The following is a 26073-nucleotide window of genomic DNA, read 5'->3' as shown; positions in this document are numbered from 1 at the left end:
ATCAGGCCATGCTTGGAAGCGAGCCTTCTTGTCCTCCTCCTTGCCTCCCATTTTCCTGGTATCCACCCCTTCTGCCCCGTGCATCAGAAGCGTAAAAATGTCTATGAATTCCCTCCTCCATATTCCTTCCTTGGCTGCGAGTGGCACCTGCCACGCTAGTGAGCACCGGCCAGACAGCAGGGGGGCCAATGTGACTAGTGGCGCAGGAGCAGGGAGCACGGGAGGCATCGCAGCGGGGGGGAAGGGAGTGCCTGCTGCTGGGGACGCGGGCGGAGGTGTCGCGGCAGCGGCAGGAACCGCGGGGGGTGCGCATGTGGCTGCGGGCGGGAGGGCTGGCTCTGCCCGTTGCTGGCCGGCTAGCTTAAGTGAGGTCCCGTCTGGCGCACCGGCTCCTGTAGGAGTGTGGTGTGTGCTCAAGCACTGGCACTGAGACCCTTGCGCAGGCTGCCCTGTGGCAACTCTGCTCGGTGACTGCCCCCACCCCCACCCCAAACGTTCATGACTGAAGGGGCACCTAGTGCCTGCGCGGGTGGTGCTGGTCTAGCTACCCCCATGCCACTGTTCGCTATGTTGACCACGCTGGGGTTGTTAACCGCCAGGAGGCCAGCTCTGACCTCCGTCATGAAGTTCGTTAACGTGTCTGTGAGCTTACCCAGGTCGTCACGTGTGGCAAAGTTTGGTGGCAGCGTTGCATTGACCAGGGGGGCCACTGGTCCGGCTGCGGGGGGCAGTGGTGCATCGGCCACCGGCAAAGCCACAGTCCACACAATGCCGTGGTACGGCTCTTAGATTGCAGCGGATCTGCTGGGAAGTCCTTGGCTGTGGGCCTACGAACCCTCTTGGATCTTGTGGGACCGTTCTCCTCTGCGGGTTCCTGACCCGTGCATGGGGCCGGCATGGCGATACCAGAGTTGTCCAGGCTGTGCGCCATCAACAGCTCAGTGTCCCAAGCCACTCCTTTAGCCCTGACCATCTCCATAACGGCCGACAACTGCGCATCTTGGGAGGTTCCTGGCTGGGAATCCTCCACCTGGGACATCAGCGAGAAAAGCGGAGGGGATCCCTGGCTATTCATCCGGACGGATCTGCGACAGCCCACCTGGAAGAGAAGTTGAACTGTGAGCCAAAACCTAGCTGCTGGTGCCGGATCGGCATTCCTGTCCTCGCCTTCGACGCTCGGTCCCAAACCCTCAACCCCTTACTTACTTCCTGTAGTCGCTACACTCTTCCTGACGATGCTCGTGTTGTCATGTTGCCTGGGGAGGATCTCGATGAACCCTGTGTGCGGATGATGGGAAAAATGTTAACCATTGGACACTAATGGTCTGCCGGCCAATGGCACGGCTCCCAATCCCTGGCTGGCCATCATGTCTCCTTTCCCCCCTGAGCTGGGGTTGTTCTTGCGTACCCCCCAACCTTGCCCCATCGGCTGAGCTCCCCCCCCCCCCCCCCAAGCGTTACCTCTGAAAACACCTCTGCAAAAGTGCTGGTGCTGCATCCTGCACCTCTGCGATCGTCCGGGAGCGCGAGGCGTAGCTGGAAAACAAAACAGTGCGGCGTAAGATGAAGGTGGTGACTTATCCACCACCTGACTACGGTCACCCTGGAAGGCCGCTTAGGTTACCCTGGCCATGTGGCGCGCGCCCCCTGGTCTGTTGAGAGGACACACTCGCACTGCGCCGCACTGGTTGGTGTCTAAACGCCCTTTGTGCTACCTTGCCCCTAGCGGCTCTTACCCTTTACCTGTACGGTCCTAGCGAATCCTTAGGAGGGGTGGGGGGGCCTGTCATCAATCCCTTTCCGCATAAACAAACAAATCACGTCAATACATTCGCACAGGCTGTAGCTGTCGCAAACAAGGCAATATCGGCAGCCATCCGCTGGTGCACTGTGCAGGCCCGACCTTACTTTCCACTAAGAAGGGGGACCCCTGAAGACAGATACGGGCAGGTATACCAGGGGAATAAACAAGTACCAAAGGAAAACAAAGTACCTGCCACTAATAGATAGTGAGTACGGCCCTGAGGAGGGTCCGGATAGTTAAGAGCTTCAACCGAAAGGCAAAACCAGGACACAAGAGGAACAAGCAGACAAAGTCTAAACAGATTAAGATATTTTTAGAAAAGAGTCTTTTTATTTCATCATAATTCGTTATATGGATATAGAATTCATTTTTTTGGAGAGAGTTTATAGAGAAGATTGAAGAAAGTTAACAGAGTAAATTCAAGAAAGTATTAAAGAGGATAATTGGGATAATACAATTTCCAAATAACAAATTACTAACAGTCCCAGAAACCACTCCTTCAGACAACCTTACACTCAAATTCTCTCACATCCGACAACATCAACAAACAACATACAACATAAATGTATGTAGATTAAAACATGTACAAAATAGAGATAGTCATTTTAACAAATCAGATTGGAAAGGATGGACTTTATGCAGCCCATACAGCTAAAAAGCACCAATAGGCACGTTTACAATAACTAGAAATGTGGTGACAGAGTGCCGACGCGCGTTTCGGTGAACAAGCCCCAACGGGGGCTGCACCTTCACCAGGGCGAAGGAGGGCAGAGATGGTGGGACAAGCACACCTATAAATAAACAAAAATGTAGAACAATAAGGGGAGAGTTATAGCAGGGATAAACAGTGTGTGGTTATATACATATAAGGCTCCAGTTGCAAAAAACATTAGCAATTACATCGATGAATACATAATACAATGTTAGACTCTGAACAGAGGTTTATAGAGGATTAGACCTATCATAATAAATCGGGTCTAAATAGAGTCAATCATAAATCATGAACTGGTTAGCCGCAAATGGTTGAAGCAATAATATGAACATTTAAGCGATATGGATATAAATATGGGAACATCGGAATAAAGTGCAAACAAGGAGATCTAATCTCCGTCCAATAATATGAGAGGGAAAAAGTATATAATAGACATTTGATACATATGACTCAACATACCATAATAGTGAGGAGAAAATAAAATAAAATAAAGGATTACTCTCTAAATGGGTAAGGAATGAATGCATGCTGAGACAGCAGAAAGGAGAAAACGTGAGCCATAGGGCGTGGTCTAATAACACTTAAGATCTATCAAATTTGGAAGAACAATAGAGAGGGTGCAAAAAAGAATAGTGCTCTCCTTATAACCCTAGGCGATAGTGAGGGTTAAAAAGGCCTCCTCAGAGTGGAGGAAACACATCGGTGCCCTCCTCAAGGAGAAAAAGCCAATACCTAGCGGTCAGTGGATCTCAGGCTAAAAGTTGGAGCCAGGGTCTGGCGATACGATGATCAAATGCCGGCCAGCGATAACGGAGTTTCTTCACAGAAATAACAAACGTCTATGGACGTGAGGAAACCTGAGAATTTTTAATATATATATATGTCAGGAAGGCAATGGTTAAATAATCATGATAAAACCCCCGCACTCGTGGCTGCACAACTAATAAACTGAGCTAACATGGGGAGGAGGTGGGGATCACCTACCCGAATAAAATCGAGTTTGGTCATCCACGGAGAAAGGTATTCCTTTTTGGCAAGGCAGCAGCTAGCCGCTCGATGACATCCTCAATACGAAGGACCGAGTCAGGTGTAGGGGATATCAGCGGAAAAGATGGTCACGCCTAAAACGAGGCAAAAAGATAATATTATTGTAACCTGTGACGAAACAGGTATTGCAAAAGGGGAACTGAGTCTCAGGGGATTAGGGGGGGGCCGGGGGCGGGGGGGTGGGAGTGCGAAAACGGTACTCACTATCTATTAGTGGCAGGCCCGACCTTACACCCGCGCCCCCCAAGATGGCAGGAGCCCAGCCTGGGCTGTATTCTCCTGAAATGCATGTGTGCAGCGACCGCGGCTCAGGAGGGGTGGCACCGTCACAGGCAGCTGAAAGGGGAGGGTGATGCAGGCACGTGGCGTCAGGGCACCGGGGGGGTGGTGTAAGGCCACTGGGGAAGGAGGCCGCGAGGTGCTGAGACGAAACCCCAGGGCTTCAAAACCTGGAGCATGCGCATTACCATTGAGCTCCTACCCTCGAGTGCCATATGTAACATTAATACATTTTTTTTTTTTTATATTCACAGTGTCTGCCCGAGGAAAATATCACCTCCTAACTGGGGGAACTACGGTTGCCTCCACTTTTCTTGAAAAGAAATCCTTCAGAACAGGAACATTGGGAATTGAACTCTTAACCTTGAGAGTAAGCGTCTCAGACCTTAACCATTGGGCCACAGTGGCTTTGGCTGAGCGAGCCGAGACCTGAAAGCCCGGGGCAGGAGAATCTAATTGCAAAAGTTTTGGAGCGCTTACACGAGCACCGTATTTGCATTACACATTCAGGCACGAGGAGATTAGGTGATTTGCCCAGGATCACAGAATGTGAACGCGACCCCGTGGCTCGATCCCTGGTTTCCACCGTCAAGGAGTCTAAGGCCTACCATTAGCCCGGGTGACTCAGGAGGAGGAGGGGCGCACCGTGCGTGCCCCGAACCAGAGCGCGCGCTCAGCCGCGGGGAGTCACCTAGCATGCAAGCATGTAGCGCGAGGCCAAGTGCTGAGACCCAGCCTCCCGCCCGGCAGTCCCCGCCAGGACCTGCTCCCCCCCGGTGCTCGCCCACAACCCACGGACCCAGCTATGTCCCCTGGGGCGAGGGGGAGGGCAGGCGGGGGTGCTGCGCGGAAGAGTACGAGGGGTCCCAACGCACAAGGACGGGGCAACGCTGCGATCGGAATCAGCATCCCCACCGCAGGCGGGCTCGCAGGGTGGAGGACCAGCTGCGTGCCCCGGCGAACCCCCGCACCCACCCCCAGAGATGCACCCTGCTCCACCCGTCCCCGGCAGCCTCCAGCCTAGGCTGGACCGCCTGCCCTAAATCACCCACATGGGCAGATCCGGCTTGGGGGGGGGGGGGGGGGGGGCAGGGCATGGCCTGCACTCTGCGCACTAAATCGGGTCAGCTCCAGAGCGTGTGGGAAGCATGGTGTCCGCAGCGCATCCGGTGCACAAAGAGGCAGAAAAGGGGGTGGGGGGGACCTATGTACCCCTCACCCTGCCTCATGCACCGGACGTGACGCGGGACACCCGCGACCTCATGGGGACTCCTCCCCTGGCCAAACCCCCCCTGGAGAAAAGGGGGGGGGGAAGTGGGGGGGTGGGAAGCCCGATGCCACTACATGGCCGCCCTCTTGAGTGGCCCCCTGTGGTGGCCTCGGGCAGCCGCAAAGTCGGCAGCTCTAGCCGTAAGGCTACATCCTTCTCCCCGCCAGCTTGTTTCTCTGTGCTGAGCCAGTTTAAAGTGATTTCAGTCTTTCATTATCATACGGCGGGGAAGTATTTAACACCCCTCTAGGAATGTTTTTTTCTTACCCTCCCTTCACCCTCTCTGACCCCTGCTGGCACACATCAACTAAACCATCATCTGCGTGAGGCAACTCAGCAATGGGTGTTTTAGGTGAGCTTTAGGGGATGTTTGTGCCCAGGGGCCAGTCCCTGCTCGTACAGTGAACAGGAAAGGGGCCCCTGCTGCCTCATTGAATTCACTACCGTCAGCAGGGGTCCCAGGTTTCAGGGCGCTGCCTTAGCAAAGGCCGGCTCTGGTCTCCACGCGTAGCTTCACTGACTCTCAGGAGACTCGTGTGCGAGGGCCTCGCACCTCAGTCACGCCTTTACCCTCAGTCACGCCTTCCCCCTCAGTCACGCCTTCGCCCTCCTGGGCCGGCACGCACCTGCCAGGCCTCTTGCTCAGAAAGCAGCGTCATTTCTCGAGCTCTCAGGCACATTTTATACAGGAAGGAGCCTCCCTCCAACCTCCGCTCCCCCACCCTCAAAAGAAACCACCTCCAGTGAGTGATGGTGGTTTCCCCTCAAAGCTCATTCTTAGCAAGTTTCGTTTTGTAAGGTGGGGAGGTGTGGCATTTGGGGAGGGGGGTCACGGCCACATCGAGGACTTAGTGTAGCTGAAGAGGGGGGCTTCTATGAGCTAGAAGAGTTGGTTCAATACGCTTTCCGCCTCACCCGCCCCCCAAAAGCGAACCTGCCACAACCTCTGGGTTTACGGGAACCTCGTATTTTCAGCAGAAGCCCTTCTGTAGGGGAAATACGCCTATCAGGAACTCGGGAGGTGACGTGATCCGCACAAGAGGGCCTTCTATGCTACACAGCCAACAAACTGGCTGGCCTGGCTTGCATATTTCCCCAACCCCCAAGGCGGAGTGGTCAATCTTCCCCTCTGAGCTGCAGGCTAGGGAGCAGGATGAGCTGCTGAGACCCACGTGTGCCCTGCGGCCCCATTCTACTGCCTCCTGCAGTGTAGTTTCAATATTTTTGCAAGGGCTAAATTTGGTTTCCAGGCCTGCCAACAAATACCGTGCTAATCCTGGTAGGATAGATTCTGTTCAGAACTTTCCAGAGGCAATATACTGCTCTGATATCTCACAAAAAAGCACTGTGAGAGAAAACTCACCATCAAACAGCTTCCTTAGTGTTTGCTTCGCCAATGTAGCTCTAGGCAATAGACTAGGTCAGGAAAATTCTTCGGAAATAATTCTTACCCACTGGATAAAAGGCACGTTAGATAGCTCTGGGAGAGCCATGTACTGGTGGGCATTGGTTCAGAAAGCCCTTGTGTTGTGATGGCGCAGTCAGATGCGGAGTGGCAAAGAAAGAGTGAAGTTTCAAGGGTGAGAAGCAGCTCTCAACAAATCCACATTACATTCATTGACCTCATTGCGACAGGAAGGTCACTGGTAAAGACAACGCCTCTGTAGAACAAAAACACATTTAAAGAGTCCCCGACTTCATAAGAGGAAATAATGCCAGGAGAGATCTTTGTAAGTCCAATATAAGCAAAGGCAATGGATATCTCTCTAGATGTTTGTAAAAGTTACACACAATCCATTTACAGGAGTATTCTCTGCCTGGCACACCCGAAGAAGGCCTATGACGCAGGCCCTGGTGGAGCCAAATTCTTATGAAAACAATGGTCCTTAAAAGGAAAAATAGAACTGTAATTAATATAGACTTGAGCCAGTGCTATATTGATGATGTCCAGCCGGACAGTCAATTTAATGCACCGTCACTTCTTCGCAGCCCTTTTAAATCAGTGGCACTAATTTTACTCTACATAACTCATTCCAGCTTCAGGTCCGCATGTGAAGCGACATCCGGCTTCTCTGAGCCATTCTGCTCTCATTGATCCTCCCCGTATTAATATACGAGGCACTATGATTCAGGCTTGTATTTAATCTGTCCTGATGATAATCCTAGCATTGTTTTAAAAGGATCGAAACGTCATCGACTTGTTTCAACAGCATGCACATTAATCCAATGTGAATTAGCTGTTGCTTCTAAGCTTGCCGCAATCATTCGTAATTCTCACAAGCTACCTTTGTCTTGCCTGAAATGTTTGTGTTCAAATGTAATTGTTTTGTGTATATGTAGGACGCAGGATTGTGTCCCACTGTATTGTTGTGCTCGTATTCGCCTTTTGCGTTTATAATTCATTAAATTGACTGTCCGGCTGGACATCATCAATATAGCACTGACTCAAGTTTTTTATTAATTACAGTTATATTTTTCCTTTTAAGAAGGACCATTGTTTTCATAAAAAACTGACACCCAAGTTCCTTATCTACCTTGCGGGTTCCCTTGGTTGGTTTAAAATATCTGGTGGAGCCAGAAGCAGGTCGCAGTTTCAAAACTGGGATTCACAGCACAGTCAATAGAGGGTCAACAGAACAAGTTTGGATTTAACTGACACATTGTAGTGACTTCTGCATCTTTCTTTATTGCAATCTCTCATTCTTTGCTTATTAGAATGTTAACATGGTTGTGATGAAATAGAATGCTGGCTGAGCTTGAGTTTCAGTTGAGACTTGGGGCTGAGCTAAGATGATCCTGCTCCTGGTGGGGCTCAATATCTACCCAACTTCTGTACTATTATGTATACTTGAATGTACCTGGTACCATCTTACTTCTAATAAATTACTTCTTCAATTAACTACTCGGACCTTCATCATTCAACCTTCACTACACCCATCTTGCGGAATTGATAGGCACCAAGCAAATCACCTTAAAATGGAAGACCTTTAAAAGTATGTTTGCTTGACATGAGAGCAATCACAGAAAATGTCCAGTCGGAAGCTGTTTCATCCATGACGTTGCCCATGCAGTTGGAATCAAAGGCAGAGACCGCTGTCTATATCGCAGAAACACATCTGGATATGTAGATCCAGTTCATAGAACTGTTGTTCCCTACACAGGGTGGTACTTCTGATACATCACTGAGAGCACCATAGAAGGGTGTGAGCGGAGGTGAGCATGGATGATTGCCTTTCAGGACGCCAGGCCCTGATAACTGGGTCTATTGTAATGTGCTTACTACCCCTCACGAGGCATTGAAGTGTCTTTCAGAGAGTAGTACACTACTCTGTAAGCCAAAATGGATTAGTGGTGAATTAGTGTAGGGAAATATTAAATTGAGTGGTGGACATTTGAGTCTGTTATTTGGGTTGAAAAGGATAGTGGAGGGATAGAAGAGGGAAGGGTTTGCATTTTTATAGCGCTTGGTACCCCTGATGAGGCATCAAAGTGCTTTTCGAGGAATAGTGCGCTACTCCAGAACCCAAACAGTATTAGAGGTGGGCTACTATCATGAAATTAAATTAATTTGAGCAGTGGAGATGTGAGTTTGTTAGTTGGATTGAAAAGGATAGTGGAGGGATAGAAGAGGGAAGGATAAAGAAAAAGCTTTTGGGGTTGGGGCGATCATAGCAGTAGGAGCAGGTTTGAGATGAGTAGGTACCACTTGAGGAACAGTAGAAGTATACTGCAATGATCTGACCTTCCTTGCTCTAGTGATGGCTACTACAAAAATAAGCACCGACTAGCAGAGTCAAAAGGCAGTTTCAAGAGTTTCTAAGGGCCAAAGTCATAGAGCACAAAATAGAAACAAGGTTTCCAGCCCTTTGTATAGCAGAGGAAGACACACAAGGTGTCCAGGCCTTTGTAGAGCAGATAAAGACACACAAGGTGTCCAGGCATTTGTATAGCAGTTAAAGATACACAAGGTGTCCAGGCCTTTGTATAGCAGAGAAAGACACACACGCTGTCCAGGCCTTTGTATAGCAGTTAAAGACACACAAGGTGTCCAGGCCTTTGTATAGCAGAGAAAGAAAAACAAGGTGTCCAGGCCTTTGTAAAGCAGAGAAAGAAACACAAAGTGTTCAGGCCTTTGTATAGCAGAGAAAGAAACACAAGGTGTCCAGGCCTTTGTATAGCAGAGAAAGACACACAAAGTGTCCAGGCCTTTGTATAGCAGAGAAAGACACACAAGGTGTCCAGGCCTTTGTATAGCAGAGGAAGACACACAAGGTTTCCAGCCCTTTGTGTAGCAGAGGAAGACACACAAGGTTTCCAGCCCTTTGTGTAGCAGAGGAAGACACGTAAGGTTTCCAGCCCTTTGTATAGCAGAGGAAGACACGCAATGTTTCCATTCCTTTGTATAGCAGAGGAAGACAAGCAAGGTTTCCAGCCCTTTGTATAGCAGAGGAAGACACACAAGGTTTCCAACCCTTTGTATAGCAGATAAAGACACACAAGGTTTCCAGCCCTTTGTACAGCAGATAAAGACACACAAGGTTTCCAACCCTTTGTATAGCAGAGGAAGACACACAAGGTTTCTAGCCCTTTGTATAGCAGAGTAAGACACACAAGGTTTCCAGCCCTTTGTGTAGCAGAGGAAGACACACAAGGTGTCCAGCCCTTTGTATAGCAGAGGAAGACACACAAGGTTTCCAGCCCTTTGTATAGCAGACACTCAAGGTTTCCAGTCCTTTGTATAGCAGAGGAAGACACGCAAGGTTTCCAGTCCTTTGTACAGCAGATAAAGACACACAAGGTTTCCAGCCCTTTGTATAGCAGAGGAAGACACACAAGGTTTCCAGCCTTTTGTATAGCAGATAAAGACACACAAGGTTTCCAGCCCTTTGTATAGCAGAGAAAGACACACAAGGTTTCTAGCTCTTTGTAAATCCCTACTACATAAATCTCGGTACCACCACAGCTCCTATAAACAGCAATGGAACAAAGATGGTGTGCACTGGTTCAGGCAATGCTGTAAAATAAACATTCTCGCAAGAGAGGGAACCCACCCTTCCCTGCTCGAACTGTGTGATCCTCAATAAAGTTAATGTACGTCCACACTCTGTGACTTCTGGTCAGAGCTGTCTGATCTGACTGCGCGTGAGGTGCCGTGACACAGAAGTAAACGGCGACTGCCTGTTACAAAGTGAAAGTTCACTTCACGTAATGTGTTGAGGTGAGTTTCTCCACCGTGGGCGCGGGGTGCTTAGAGCCCCCAGTGCGCAGTGACGCGCAACGCACTCTTTCCTGTAAGTGCGCCGTCGAGTTCAGGGTTTCACTTCTCTTGCCGGAGTCTCCTTCCTCGGTTTTACCCAGATGAACCTTCTTGCTCAGCCAGTGCACCTCAGACCTGATCTGTCGACAAGTATTCCATTCTTGAGAGCGCCATACCACTCGTGCGGCGAACTTATTTTGCGATCTGCGCCGCGTGCAGCTGTTTCTGACGTTGGGACCCACGTGCAGCTCGGCCAGTGCACGTCAGCTCTAACGCGCAGCCCCTCCTACCTTTGCAGTACAAGGATGAGAGCACTTCTGTGGGCCTGAACCCCAATCGTAGCTCCCGTCCCCCCTTGCAACAGGCCCCACGCTCCACCAATGCCTCTCCACCTTGCCTTTGAGCCCCCTCTCTCCCTTCCGCGTGCTGGGCCTGCTAGGTTCCTTCCCTGGGGTGTAGTGGGAGGGCAGTGACGTCACGGGTACATTTCCTTCCTCTTAGTCTCGGTACTGAGAGCAAAGACCACTCACTCAGTATCAGAGAACGAGAGAGCGGGAGCATCAGACAGACATAAATCACTCTGCACCATAGAGAGTGGCTGGCAGCATCACCGAGAGATAATCACAGAAAGGTAGACTGACAGCAGCCTGATCAGAGGGACCGACTGACAGCAGTGTGCATCAGAGACAGACTGACAGTACGCTGCATCAGAGAGACAGACTGACAGCACTCTGCATCAGAGAGACAGACTGACAGTCTGCACCAGAGAGACAGACGGCACTCTGCATCAGAGAGACAGACTGAGAGCAGTCTGCATTAGAGAGACAGACTGACAGCAGTCTGCATCAGAGACAGACTGACAGTCTGCACCAGAGAGACAGACTGACAGTCTGCACCAGAGAGACAGACTGACAGTCTGCACCAGAGAGACAGACAGCACTCTGCATCAGAGAGACAGACTGAGAGCAATCTGCATCAGAGAGACGGACTGGCAGCACTCTGCATCAGAGAGACAGACTGACAGTAGTCTGCATCAGAGAGACAGACTGACAGCACTCTGCTTCAGCGAGACAGACTGACAGCACACTGTATCAGACAGACTGACCGCACGCTGCATCGGAGAGACAGACTGACAGCAATCTACATCGGAGAGACGGACTGACAGCAATCTGCATCAGAGACGGACTGACAGCACGCTGTATCAGACTGACAGCAGTCTGCACCAGAGAGACGGACTGACAGCAATCTACATCAGAGAGACAGGCTGATGACAATCTGTATTAGAGAGACGGACTGATAGCAATCTGCATCAGAGACGGACTAAGAGCAATCTGCATGAGAGAGACAGACTGACAGCAATCTGCATAAGAGAGACAGGCTGACAGCACTCTGCTTCAGCGAGACAGACTGACAGCACACTGTATCAGACAGACTGACCGCACGCTGCATCGGAGAGACAGACTGACAGCAATCTACATCGGAGAGACGGACTGACAGCAATCTGCATCAGAGACGGACTGACAGCACGCTGTATCAGACTGACAGCAGTCTGCACCAGAGAGACGGACTGACAGCAATCTACATCAGAGAGACAGGCTGATTACAATCTGTATTAGAGAGACGGACTGACAGCAATCTGCATCAGAGACGGACTAAGAGCAATCTGCATGAGAGAGACAGACTGACAGCAATCTGCATAAGAGAGACAGGCTGACAGCACTCTATCAGAGAGACAGACTGGCAGAAATCTACACGAGAGAGACAGACTGACAGCACTCTGTATCAGAGAGACAGACTGACAGCACTCTGCTTCAGCGAGACAGACTTGTATTTGTATTTGTATTTTGTTCTTTATAGAGCGCTACTGTCACCCAACGGGTATCCTGGCGCTTAGACTGAGATGGTAAAGAGACTTTTAACCGGCCAAGTAACCACAGACTGACAGCAATCTACACGAGAGAGACAGACTGACAGCACTCTGTATCAGAGAGACAGACTGACCGCACTCTGCATCAGAGAGAGGCTTACAGCACTCTGCATTTGGCAGACCGGTCACAGCAAACAGACTTACTGCACTCTGTATCAGAGAGACAGACTGACAGCACTGTATCAGAGAGACATTCACCATCGAACAGAGATCCTGACAATCTTTTACATCAGAGGGACAGGCGGATAAAACTCGGCATTAGTGAGACTGACGGTCCTCTGCATGAGAGACAGGCTGAATACAATATACACGCCGACTAGCAAGACCGAACATGAGATGAACAGCTTTTCAGGGAGTCTGACGCCTCAGACAGACATCACTCTGCAATCACAGCTCATTGGGGAGGCAGACGGACTCTATTAGGGACGAACTATCACGTGGAGAGAAGGGCCTACACCTCAAAGGGCGATTGACTTCATCAGAGACAGGCCCGACTGTAGGGAGGCAGACATACTTCTTCAGAGAGTGACTAGATACGGCGCAGAGACATACCGAGAACACTCTGCATCAGTTTGGCAGCTCTTGCACATCTCGCATCCCCTCCATTAAAGAGAGACTGACTGTTTCTGCACCAGAGACAGACTGACAGCAAGGGCAGCTAGGGTGACTGCAGGCTGCCCACGAGACCGACAGAGAAGAGACGGCTCTCCCTTGAGTGTCGATGGCGCGGATCTGCATGGACCCCTCCATGTACTATGATGAACTCATTAGGACGTGCGTGAACTATGAGCCAGGTAAACACCTCAGAGCACAGTCTCAGTCTCTCTCTCTCTCTCTTTCTCTCTCTCTTTCTCTTTCTCTTTCTCTCGCTCTCGCTCGCTCTCGCTCTCTCTCGCTCGTTCATTTAAACTCGGGACATTGCTGGAGCGCACGGCATTGATCTGTTGAGAATGCGAAACTTTCATTTCCTATTTCAGTTACCTTCACTTATGAGCTGAGCTGCGAGCACATTTTACTAACCCCTTTACATCGAATACGTTTTTGGGCGTTTTGTGAGGTCCTCGTGCATGAGGAATACCTCATACACTCGCGTGTGTGTGTGTGTGTGTTTTGGCTTTACAAATGCATCTGAAGAGATTGATGTCACAGTCCACCTGACTCCAAGTGTTGGCGCTCCATGGCGGTGGCTGCCTCTGTGTGAGGCAGCCATTGTTCACTTCGGACAGTGGAGCCAGCCCGCAGTCATCTCCTGCCTCCATCTCTGTGAGATGGGGAGGTTGGCCATTGAGACCCTTTGTTGTAGCTGTAGTTCCCTTGCCGGAGTGACACAAACCTCCCCTTTCCCATACAGGATCACCAGTTCCTTAGGGAATGGCGTCCTGCTGAGCCAAAGGATGTAACACAAGCTCTCTAACTTTGACTAGGTTATTGGAGTTCCTCGTGACAGGGCTGCTGCACTTTTTGTGCCACCCTTAGAGGTCCTGTACCTTAACACACACACACTGACTTTGCAGGCTGCATGTTTTGGTGCAGAGAAAAGTGAAGAGTCGACATGGCACACATCCCTGTGTGCCATGCCTACATCCCACTGCCTATGGCATAGGTCAGCCACCCCTCTAGCTGGGGACACTCTGCCACTGGTGAGGATACAGGTGCATGAGCAGTGTGCCCCTACAGTGTCTAAGTCAATTCTTAGACATTGTAAGTGCAGTAAAGCCATAAAGAGTACATGGTCTGGGAGGTTGTCATTACGAACTCCACAGCACCATAATGGCTTTACTTTATTCTGGGAAGTTTGGTACCAAACTTCTCTGCGTAATAAACCCACACTTATGCCAGTGTGGGATTTATTATACAAGGCACTCGGAGCACATCTTAGAGATGCCCCTTGAAAAACGACCAGCCACTGGTGGGTTCCCTGACTGGTAAACACCAGCCTGCCACCACAAGACATGTTTCTGGACCCCTGGGGTGGGAGCCTTTCCTGGGCGGAGGTGTTCACATCTCCCCCAGGTCAGGAAGAGCCATCTGTGGTAGGGGAGCTTCAAAGGCCTTGCTGCCTTTGTAACCCGACCCCCAGCCTCTCCTATCAGGAGCAGGCCCCCTTCTGTTTCCCCTCCTTATCGGTGGGAAGACCGGCGGGAAAAAGTAGAACAGCCCAGAAGGTGTGCCCAACTCTGCTAACCCCGCCACTCAGGTGGGGGAGGCGAGGTGAAGCCCATTCTTCAGTGCCTGCCATGGCAGGCACTCTCCAATCAGGATTAGGAATTGTGCCCACTCGCCCATGTGGGGTGAGCACACCAAGGATGTAGTCACCCAAAGGTCAGTAGCCCATTGGCTACTGACCCCGAGTACCCCTAAAATGCCCCCTAAATACCGTATTTAAAGGGCATCCCTGAACCAAGAAGGCAGATTCCCGCAACCTACGAAGAAGAAGGATGAAAGAGAGGAGACTGCAGAGAAGACCTGACTTGGCCCCAGCCCTACCGGCCCGTCTGCAGTTTACAGAGATCCTGCGCCAAAAATCGCCTTGCCCTGCAGCCAGTGACCTCCAGAACCCCTGGGAGGACTGACTACCTTCAACAAAGACCGGATCTCCAGTGAACAGCAGCTCTGTTCAGAAGAAACTCTCAAGACAGACTCTGAGCCTGCTGAGGACACAGAAACCCGACTCCTGGAACCACCACTACACCTGACGTCTACGGCCTGAGTCCGAGTGGCCCACCAGTCCCAGCGAGGTTCCCCAGCACTCCAGAGTGCGATTCCACCATGGGTTGACCCCTCCAGGGTTCCCAGATGTCGCCTGCAGCCTCTGCATGGAGACCCCCCCCAACCACAAGTGGCCTGGTAAGTTGAAATCCAACCTCAAAAGACTCCCCTGCATCCAGCCGCCCTGTGCCTTAGAGAAGAGGACCTGAGGTGCATCTACTTCCCGAGCCCTCCAACTTACCTGCCCAGCTGTTGGTTCCTGCCGGAAGTTTTCCTGAACCGAGACTGCAGCCAAAATCCCAAACCGGCAACTTCCATTGAAAACAATAGGGCACTCAACACCAAAACAGCACCCTGCACCCGGCCGGCCCTGTGCCGTTGTGGGTGCACCTTGTGTGCTAACTCGGATCCCCTTTTGCCCTGAGCCTAAGTCTAGGAGCTTTGCTCCCACAACCTTGTGGCCTGCTCGTGAGCAGCCACCAACTGGAGGCCCCCCATTGGATGACATTGGGCCTCAGCACTCTGCACCCAGGGACGTAACACAGGCCCCCGCAGCCCCCGCGTTGCGGGGGGACCCCCGCTCTCGAGGGGCCCCCTCACTCAGAGCCAGCAAGCGCAAACTCTCTTCATCATGATGGTGGCACACCCGACCTCTTAATAAATTAAATGATGCGCAGCCGCACACCGGGCCTCAGTGCCTGCCGCAAGTGTTAATCAGGACGGAATTAAATGGTGCGCCGGCCCTCTGAGTCAGAGCCCTTCATTAATTGAACCAACGGTGGGTGCGCGCGCGCTGCGCAGTTGTGTCCGTGACTTGAGGTGAGGCATCCCAGAAACTGATTAATTCCTGTATGGCACAGTCCTGATAGATCGGCAATCTCAATTTATTTCATTTCTCTCAAAATTTGCATAGTTTAGCTTATCATTACTAATAAGCAGACCCGTTAAAAACACTTGACGTGCATATTTGCATTTCAAAGTGCTCTGCAAGTAAGGTAAGTATGCAATCATTAGCCACATTTTATTGCTAGTGATTTTTCCAATAATATAGGATGCCAGTGTAGTTCCCGGGGAAGAATAAAAAGCTGACAGCCTTGTGATGTAAATGTCCACTTTTCACAAAGCCCTTTATATTGATTGCCAGCTGCCTGCTTACTGCACCAACCATAACAATGAAGTGAACCATGACACAGAGCGATAAAAGAAACATTAGTCCAAGTTCAGAGTTTTAGTCATGATGAAGTGAGGGTCAGAGGTTAACAATCCCCACCCAGGCCCCAGCCACGCCAGAGACTGAGAAGGACCGTCTGTCACTCGCCGGCCAATAAAAGAGCCCGCTCCGCGCGGAGTATGTATTTCTTTAGTCAGAGATGTCCGGCATTAGTGAGACTTATGTGGGGGCGAGGAGGGTCTTCGGGGTGGGGAGGCTGAATAGTGATGACAGCCCCGTAGCGCTATGCAAGAGTGTCCCTGCTGCTGGCGCTGCGCTTGGTGTTGGTGAAACGAGTCCACAAAGCCCTCACCCACCGGGCCTCTTCCTGCCCCCCACCCCTACCCCCAGCAGGTGATAGCCATGAGGTGGACATCTTTCAACTCAGTCAGGCCCCACACTGACCCTTCTTGAATCGACCCCAGGACAGGATCTGCCCCGGGCTTTACTGTCCTGGCGGCCTCTTTCATCTGATGAGTTGTTGTCATTTGGGACTTGAACCTCCGGTCCGAGGACCCCCTACCCGTGTTAGCCAAGAGGTAACTGCAGCTCCGAAGACACTCGTGTTAGGTGGGCACAGCCTCTTTCTGCTTGCACCGTTGGCACCCATATATGTCCTGGTACCTGGCCAATATTGTTATGTGCATTGCACACCAATCACCGGGAGGAGGGTGTGCAGGTAGGGTGCTTCTCAAAGAAAAAGAGGGCCTTACACGCGGCTGCCAAAGTCCCGGCGACAACTCAGACAGTGCCACTTTAGTGTCACCTCACGTGTCCCCACCAGCATCCATCCCTGCCGGCCTCCATCTGTGCAGCTTCCAGTGAGGGACCGCGTGCAGACACCCAAAGTAAGTGTTTCCGAACTGGAGATCCATGCAGGAGGCTCTCTGCAGGGGAGGTGGGAAGGGATACCTTGCAGGGGGCAGTGTGAGAGCACTTTGTGAGAGGGCATAGCCATATTGCACTGGTGTGAGAGGGCATGTTGCGTTGGCGCTGCATCGAGGCATGTTGATGAGGCATTGTACTGTGATTTTTGTTCATGCCAATCTGTGTAAAACCATTGCGCTGAGCATTAATGTACAGGGCACCGTGCAGGGCAGTGTTATATAGAGTAGCACTGTACGAGTTGGACGTCCTAGGAAAATTTACAGATCTATTGTGCACAGGGCTATTATGCACGGGTGTGGTGAATAGGTATAATGAAGGAGTAATGTACATAAGACTTTTTGTATGGGCATAGACAGCAGCATCGATCCAGGAGTTTTGTGCAGTGGTCATAGTGAAGGGTCACCAAGTAGTGAACTTAGTGCAGCTGCAATGTGTTGGTTTCTTGCAATAAAGCATGATACAGGAGCATCATGGAAGGGTATTTGCATGGATTTTTGTTGTGCAACATGATGAATGGGCAATTTGTGCATTGAAAACTGAATTGTTTGCAAGAAATGTTTTCGACTTCGACATATGCCCTCATGCATTCCACAAATGTAAAAAGTAGTTTACGGCTCATGTCCATCCTGAGCTCAGTGTTTATGGCCTGAAAACCGCTTTGGGGAAAGCAGCCTTTCCAGCCCCTCAAAAATGCAAGCAATAAATTGAAGTAATTTGTGAGGGAATGAACACGGGGCCTGGTAGGGTGGGCAACAGAGCAGATTGGTAATGGAGTGAAGCATGTCTAGCCTCAGGTTGCAGTCTGTGTAAGTGTCAACATTTGGAAAGAAAAATCCCCCAAGAGGGCCCAGCCATGTCTTTAAGAGCAACCCTTGTGACCAGGCCAGAGAGTTTGCAGTTGTCATCTGATCTGTATACTATATTTATGCGTTACCAATATAAGATGCAGAACTGAAGTGGCTTTTTACTTGCAAGAAGTCATAGAATATCTTCTGAAAAATAGTTGTAAATTTTATTTTTGTTGGACTGGATTGAATGGCAGCAACTGTGTTGCATGTCATTATGTGTTAATTAGTACTTACTGCAATATATCTTAAGGCTTTACATATTGCAATAGCAGGTTTATTTTTCAGTTTTATATAGCGCTTTATGAACCTACTTGGTTTCTCAAATTTGCTTGAAAAATCACCATTTGCCGACTCTTTTTTCCAAAGTTTTCGCAGGGGGGCACCCCCCAAACACCCCTTATGACGGTTGAGATCGCTCGCTACCAGCAACTCATCCCAAACATTTCCGCCTCACCACTTTCAAATGTCACCAGCCGCCACTGCCGGCCATAATAATTTGAATTATAACTAGAGCCCCTGCCTGCCTGGCTAGCCTTGCCCTGCCCCTGTCCTGTCTCGCGCCTGCCTCTGAAGCTGCAGGGTCAGGCCTCAGCCCTTCAGGTGAGTCAGAGTCTGTCCGAGTTCTAGGTGCTTCCATTATCTTTGTGTTGCACGATTCACTTTGGTCTGGTAGATTTAATAATGTTTCTTACCTCGCTGTGTTTTTCCCCTTGTCATGCAGCCTTACATTTCTTGTTTCTCTCAGTGTTGGGTTTTTGGTCCTGTACACCGAGCGTTCAAGTACCTTTGCAGCAGATTACTTTCTGCCAACTTAGATTGATTTCCAGATTTGCCCATCGAGAAATTTTGATGTGGGATTTAGGAAGCGTGGATTAACAAACTAGGCCTTGTTGAATTGCCTGCCTTATTTTTTTTCTCTAAAGTTCTTCTGTTGGGTTGATTGTAAAGGCGACAGTCAGGCATGTTTGTTTCTGTTACATCTCCTCCACCCACCAACGTTCCATGTTATTTTGTTCGCCTTACCACCAGAGATCTCCTGATTATCTGCAGTGAAATAATGGAGCTCTGATAGGCAGAGCTCTTGATGGTGTGCCTGAAAAGCATCCGAATAGTCCATTATTTTCATCTCAATTGAATAACCTACCGATTGTGACAAGGAGACGATTACTGCATTAGTAGTGACCACGTGTCGGGTCTACTAGCTACACCGAATGTTTAAAAAAAAAATAATCTTATTTTAAAAGTGAGAGACCGAGTTTAACATTTGCTTTGTGTGTTGTCTTAAATTACCTGTGAGCGTTGCTCAAAGCATTCACAAATGTTGTAATAATTGCTATGTATTTGCGTGGTGTTGTTTGGGTGTCATGCTCTATGATCACCTGTCGAGCATTAAAAAAAAAGAAATCCGTGCCATTATATGGTGGATCATTTAAAGTAAAACGTCTTCCAGTAGTCGAATTAATGTTTACGATGTATCTGTAGTTTAGCTGAGTAAATTTCTATACTACCTCTAAGCAACTAGTTGGGAGTCAGGTCTATTGTCTACAAAGCAGCTCTCCAGCCAGTTCTCATCTGGTTGTAACTGTGGGTGAATCGAATAATCAGGGAGCTTATTGATATGAACTGTAAGCAGGATCTATGTCATATCTGTCTGTAATACATTGCAGCGTATTTTTTTATGGCACCAGTCTAAACTACATTTGAATAGAACCTGAAAGTATACTTATAATAACACTAATATAAAATGATTTTTGGCCACTGGTTAAAATCAGTTAATCAAGCCGAAATATTAATAGTTCTTGAAGCAGCTAACTTGAACAAAGTGCCGAGGGTATTGGAACCCTGTGGGGATTGGCTCACTGAGCATTAGCATCTACTTTATACTTGGTCCTGGTATTCCCCCTTTGCAAAGGTTCATAGTAGAATTGGACCTGATAAAAATAAGCAGTCAGAAATAAAAGTGAGTTCAGTTGTTCTCTTCATCCGCTTTCAGAACTTACGAGATTTGTTGGTACCGACTTTTCTTTCTTTTTTTAAAGGATTATGGAATAAGATCACAGAAATGGTATGTGGCTTTGTACAGAACAAGATAATATGCATTTTGGCATTGTAAATCTGCAGGAGATCTGGAGGTTAAGCAGAAAAGAATTTCTGGGGTTATAGAAGGTTGATATTTCATTACCTTAGAACCATAATTTGCAGCACGTAACCTGTGCATACCTTCTCTTCTGGCTGGAGTGGGCTGTGACATTGCCCTGCTGTGAGGTGGTTCTTGCAAGTTTATCTGCTTAGGGATGTAACTGCACTTTCATAATTATACTGTATACAGTTTTGCTCTTTATCCTGTGCTCCACATCATTCGCACTTTAACTTCCTGCAAGTGACTTTTTAAATCCCTGTGCCATATTATCAAGAATGGCGCAAACATTATCGCCGCTTTAGCGGCAGGAAACTGCCGCTAAATCGGCAATAAGGAGATTGATAATATGCCCTAGAGAATTCCAATAGTCCGGATGGCAGTGTGCAACTGAAATTACAGCTGCTTGACTTACCTGTTATAACGTGTGCACATACCTGTAAGGGTGTCTTTGTGGTTGTTTTTGAACAAGAGACTTTTTTTTCTTCTAAAGAGATGAACAGTTTTAGCGCTGTTGTAAATCTTGTTTATGGGATTTTACTGGTTGGATAGATTTTATTTCTGAAATAAACACAAGACTACAAGAAGGACTAACGTTCTTCTATAGTGCCGCCCTTTATTATCCAGGTTTGTGGGATAAAGCTGCGAGTGTATGTCTCTGTCCCCTAGTAGAAGAAGTTGTGTTGTCACTGTAAACTGCATCTTTTGAGCCAGATGTTGTTGAATGGATTTTCTTTAATAGAAGTTTGACTTGAGGATCATATGAACTCCCTCTCCCATCAGGTCCACCTGTTTGCATGCTTGGATTCTTGCAAAACGCCCTTTCCTGGTTGGCTTGCACTTGAATTTTGAATGAAGGTTTTTTGTTGATGGTAGCTGGACCTGTGAGCAGCTACTTAAATGAATTCTCGTCCCTTTAGTCCACTCTTATGTAGTGCAATTCACTTCACATGAATGTAGAGTGGCATGATGTCCGTTTCCCGCCACATACAACAGTTGGGCTTCGACCTGATTTCAGTGCCTGCTGTTTGGCTGGTCATGGCACCACAAGTTGTCTGAGCTCTTAGAGAACTTTGGCATCATCCCACAGATCATTGTCCTGACCAAGAGACTTGTGATGCCTTTGTAAGGGAAGACCATTCTATCCACGATGGAGAAGCTGGTCCAGTGGACGAGAAATATCCAAAATTATAGCGATAACACAGAATAGCAAGTGTCTGTTCTGTGCTTCTCATCCTCAATAGCGTTGAGGAAGAGTAGCCTGGAACACTATTTCCTAGGAACTATCCCTCCTTTCTCTTTTGTCCCGAGTAGGGAACCACTAGCTAAAGTTTACAGCTAGGATATATAGTTCTTTAAATTTAGCTTGGTGGCCATAATTCCGAACAAGACTCACAGCTCCAGAAATCTCGAGCCCAAATGTCCAGTTCTGAGCTGTCCGCCTGTGTAAAGGTATTTCCAAATGATTGGGATACCGGTACCTGGGATACAAAATAAACCCTGGCACGTAAGTGGTCTGTTTAGAGCGATTGGCTACCCCATTTGGTCATGTAGTCCATACTGGTAAAACCTAAACATAGCAAGCCTATGTCTCAAGTATACTGGCACTTTAACTGCCAGATACAGTAATCAACCTCCTTTTCAAAAACTCATTGTATTTTAATTATGTTGAGTGTGTGTCCTAATTTACCACGTCACAACAAAGCCTGCAAATTTTTGATGCAAAGAATGGTTGTGCTAGACTTGTCTGGCATCTGTCTCTTGACTCTTTGTATCTGTCCTAAAAGATTGGGTGCTTTGATGCTCTGCATGTATCAGTGGCGTAACAAAGACCTCCGCAGGCCCCGCAGTGCGTGGTGGCCCCTTGAGCTCCAGGGGGCCCTCTCAGCAAAATTCCCCTGGCCTGTCTGCTCCTGAGTGGGTCCAGAGGGGGCCCCCTCAATATGCTTTGCAGGGGGGCCCCCTCAACTTTCGTTACGCCATTGTCTGCACCAGGCTGCCCGAGTGCTGCTGAGGGTGCTTTGAGAGTGCATCCATGACCCTATTGGAACCCTGGTTCTAACCCGAGAAAACCAAATCCCAAACCTAAGTGCTTATCTTGAAACAGATAACTTCATTTCCTCCCATGGGATTGCATTGACTGCTTTCTTCTGAAAATTGTTCTAAGTGTGGAGGTTGTATGAAACTCTAAGAAACTGCAAACATACAAAAACTGATTTACTTACCTTTTATCTAGGAAATGTCCCAGTGTGATATCCAGGCATATCACACTGAGAAGAAAAAGTAACTAAAAAAGTCATTTGAAAAGTAATCTGTAAAGTAACTGAAAAGTAATTTAAACTGCTTTACAAACAAATTACTTACCTGTAACAAATCCAATTACATTCAACTGCATTCAAACTGTATTTACCTGCATTATTCTTGCAAAGTATTTTCTTCTCTTTACCAGGCCTGGCTTGGTTCTAGAAAATAAAATATAACTAAATAATATTTTTATACAAACAACATTGGTCTGAGTTCAGTCTTTGAGTGTGTGACATCATTTCTACCCTCTGATAAAGCCTTACTGTTCGTCCACACTCCCCAAATAGAGAGTAAGGTATTATCTACTTTTACCTCTGCCTACCTTTGGGGTTGCACTGGACTATACCTTACTTTGGTATAGTATATACAGAGCCAGCTTCCTACAGCAGTTTCTAAAGGCCTCATGCAGACTAGTTCAGTGGATGCCAGTGCCTCAGTGGCTGGCCTTTTATCCTCTGGATGCCTTTGTGGTAATTCCTCCACGGCTGAATTGGCATTTGTGGCTTAAAGCTACCTTTCGCAATCAAGGAGACTTTATGGCTTCCAATACGATGCCTTTGCGTGCCTTCTAGGAGTCAGTCAGTCAAATCCACTTTATTCGGTTAATAAAAACCATAAAAGTACACAACAAACAGCATATACAACAACATAAAAACATATACGAAAGACATACTAAAATAATCTTAGGCACCTTAAAAACATTTAATCTCCAACTTAATACATTTCTTTAAAAACGGACTTCAGCCTTTAAAGAGTTAATCCTAACATGTTTCTAAAAGTAATGCTTAGCTGGGACAGAAAAAAGCCCCCCCCAAAAAAAAAAATGTCTGCAGATCTAGAGCCCATTCCCACTAGTTTGGTTAAAGAAACAGATGCCATGTACTGAAGTCCTGACACCTTAATCTCTAAGCAAGGGCTTGTCTAGCATCTAAATAATTATAAAAGAAAGGCTGGGGTCAGGGCATGAGGCATGCAGCTTACACACACAGGTAAGGTGAGACACTCTGACTTCATGTGTAAAGGTGGGACATTCAAGCTGTTGGTGAGGTTGAGGCCGTCGAGTTTCATGTGACTTAGGGTGACATAAGAGCACCCTGTGCCTGAGGGTGACACTAACTCATTGTATTAGGGTGACACACTTGTGCTCATTGTATATTAGGGCACAAATGTCAGCTTCCAGTGTGTTTGGGGTAAAAATGTCCCCACTCAGTGCTCCTCGTACATGTGCTTTCAAACCATTTAGGTCTTCTAGAAGCAGTTGACCTGAAGGTTATAGCCCTTTCCTCAAAGGGATTAGAAAGAAAAGGTTTTAAAATAAAATAATTCAAGCATTGGCAATGTCACTAGGTCTGAATTATAACTGAAAGTATATCTGAACTCACTGGTATGTTTAGTCATGCAATAAGTCCTCATCCTTGCCCTCTGTCACTCATCCTTGCACTTATACGTCTAATCGTTCACACATTGACTCATTCTTTCATTTATTCTGTTTCCAATCCACAATAAAACACATGCATTAACTAGGCAAGCATACATTAAAAGAATAAAAGTATAAAGGAAATATGATGCTGCCTAATCCCGACAGGCTTTTGCTTGCTATAACACATAAAATAAAACTTAGCAGTGGGTGGCTGTCTTGCAACGGTATTGTACACAGTGTATCGTTGTTTACAAGTTTCAATATGGCTGCAGTACGTTGGCCATCTTTGAAAACAATTGTACGCTATTGAACCTTCCATTCTAAGATGGCCACTAGCTTAGAGGCTGTAGATGCAGTGTACTACAGATTAAAAGAGAAAGAAATGAAAGGGAACTTGAACAAGGATAAAATGGAAAACTAAAGGACTGTTCAAACAACCCTAGTACTGAAGCACAGTCCTTTTCAGATAGTGTTCCTAGTTTTTGTGCCTTCTATGGCACCCTCAGGGCAGCACTTTCTGGCAATTGGATGGTAACAGGGTGCTAATGAAACTCAAACTAGTTGTAGAAAAGGGCAGAATCGCACACCCTCTATGCATGGATACATATGTATGTATGTATTTTTCATTATTTTTTTTGTAAGTGCATGACAAACAAACCTGCCAGGCCCTCCTAGGAGGGTCTAGCAAGAATTATCACAGTGCAAATTGTCAACCAGCAAGGTTCTTAAAAAAGAATAAGTAACACCATGACCCTTACCTGCTAAGGAAATTCGTGCTATGTAACAAAATACAAGACGTGTGACTTTAACACATTGTTATAACAACCCACCATTAAAGATCTTTCACATTTAACATATGCTTTTAATGATTAAGAAACCAGGCCCACTGCCTTTGTGGTAACTTATCACAATAAACAGATCAGACCTATGGCATCTGACATAGCTTTTCCCAATGCCCCAGTCTTTTATATAGCCTTTAATATTGGCGTGTCATCATAGCCAAGAGAGGAATGCTATATTGAACATAAGTGGTCTCACACAGCAATCATCAGACATACAATCATTACCCAGTGACAGTCCCAGTTCGGTAGAAATAGTTAAGACCACATTTCCGTAGGGAATAGATCTTTTGGTTTGCCTATTACTTTGGCGCCGCTTGACGATTATTCACAAAACTTCCAAAAACAAGTCGTATCCACCTCAGCCCCTTCCTGGAAAGTTGCAGGGTATTCCATCCAGTGGGGGCCGAGAAAAAGGGTGGGGTGCCAAAACTCATTTTCCCAGCGCAATTTTTCATAGGAAAATTGAGCAGCGATACCGCAAAAATAGCTAAACGGAATCGCAACAAAATTTGGCCAAAAGCTAGATCTTGATCCAGAAAGCTTGTTTTTTGTGATTTGGTGTAAATACATTCAGTAGTTTGTGAGAAATAAAGGTTAAAAATGTATGTATATATCATGCCGCAGAGGACCAGTGGATCCAACAGATCTAAAGACGAGAGCTAATTGGCTGCCGTCACATCATCAAAGAAATAGCAACAGCCATTGTAGGACTTGGGGATTTAGTCCCCTGCCCTCAAAAAAGTACACACAAAAAACATATAAGGAGGCAGGGTAGGGATACCCTGTGCCCCAACATGGGGTTTTCCCCCTAGGCCTGGTAAAGCACCCCTCCCAGGCCAAAAACTGTGGAATCTTTCTACAGCACTGTAAATCCCCACCAGGAGGGCCTGGACAGGAGAGAGTTGTTTTATAATATTTTGTTTCATATTGAAGAGGGCATGCAGCCCTTCTCCCCAAACCATTCAGAGGCCCCGGGACCCTATCCCCAGGGCCGCATGACATTAAAGGGTAGGTGTGAGTGCACCTTGCTTCTCTGTGCCATTTTGAGGTCCCAGGGACCCCATCCCCTAGGGCCGATTTACTTTTAAAGGGGAGGTGGGCATGTAGTCACCCTCCTTGAAACTTAACATGGCCCGGGGACCCAATCTCCCTGAGCCGAATTTATTTTTGATTGCAGTAGGTGCCCCGGTCCCACCCGGAACACCCACAGCAATGAGAGACATTGGGGCCGTAATGGGAGCCACAGGGCCACCATGGCCCCTGCCTGCTCCCATCCCGGGTGTAGCAGCAACCGGCTACATGTGTTTGTTCCCACTAGCCCCCAGCAGGAGCAGCTTTTCTCTGCTTCTGGCCAGTGGAGTTAAAGTTCTCCCTGCCTACGCTTAGGCGAGCAGGGGACAGCAGTAAGTATCCCGGGTA

At 48.1% G+C, this 26073-nt stretch overlaps 1 protein-coding gene across 10 annotated transcripts in view; it reads left to right on the top strand.

Annotated features, from left to right (window-relative positions):
- CENPM (centromere protein M) overlaps positions 1 to 26073 on the top strand; it is a 461530-nt gene that overhangs the window by 400605 nt on the left and 34852 nt on the right. Inside the window, exon 1 of one of the 10 annotated variants that reach the window (XM_085601090.1) lies at positions 11017 to 13090. The exons of the other annotated variants lie outside the window; for them this stretch is intronic. Within the exon in view, the coding sequence (XP_085457216.1) occupies positions 13018 to 13090 (73 nt within the window). The 5' untranslated portion in view covers positions 11017 to 13017. Of the gene's footprint in view, positions 1 to 11016; positions 13091 to 26073 lie in introns of those variants that run through there. 10 annotated transcript variants of the gene reach the window in all.

This window comes from Triturus cristatus, chromosome 4_2, assembly GCF_964204655.1.
Source record: "Triturus cristatus chromosome 4_2, aTriCri1.1, whole genome shotgun sequence".
NCBI lineage: Eukaryota > Metazoa > Chordata > Amphibia > Caudata > Salamandridae > Triturus > Triturus cristatus.
Note: the sequence above shows the minus strand (reverse complement) of the source record. Positions and strands in the feature narration are given on the sequence as shown.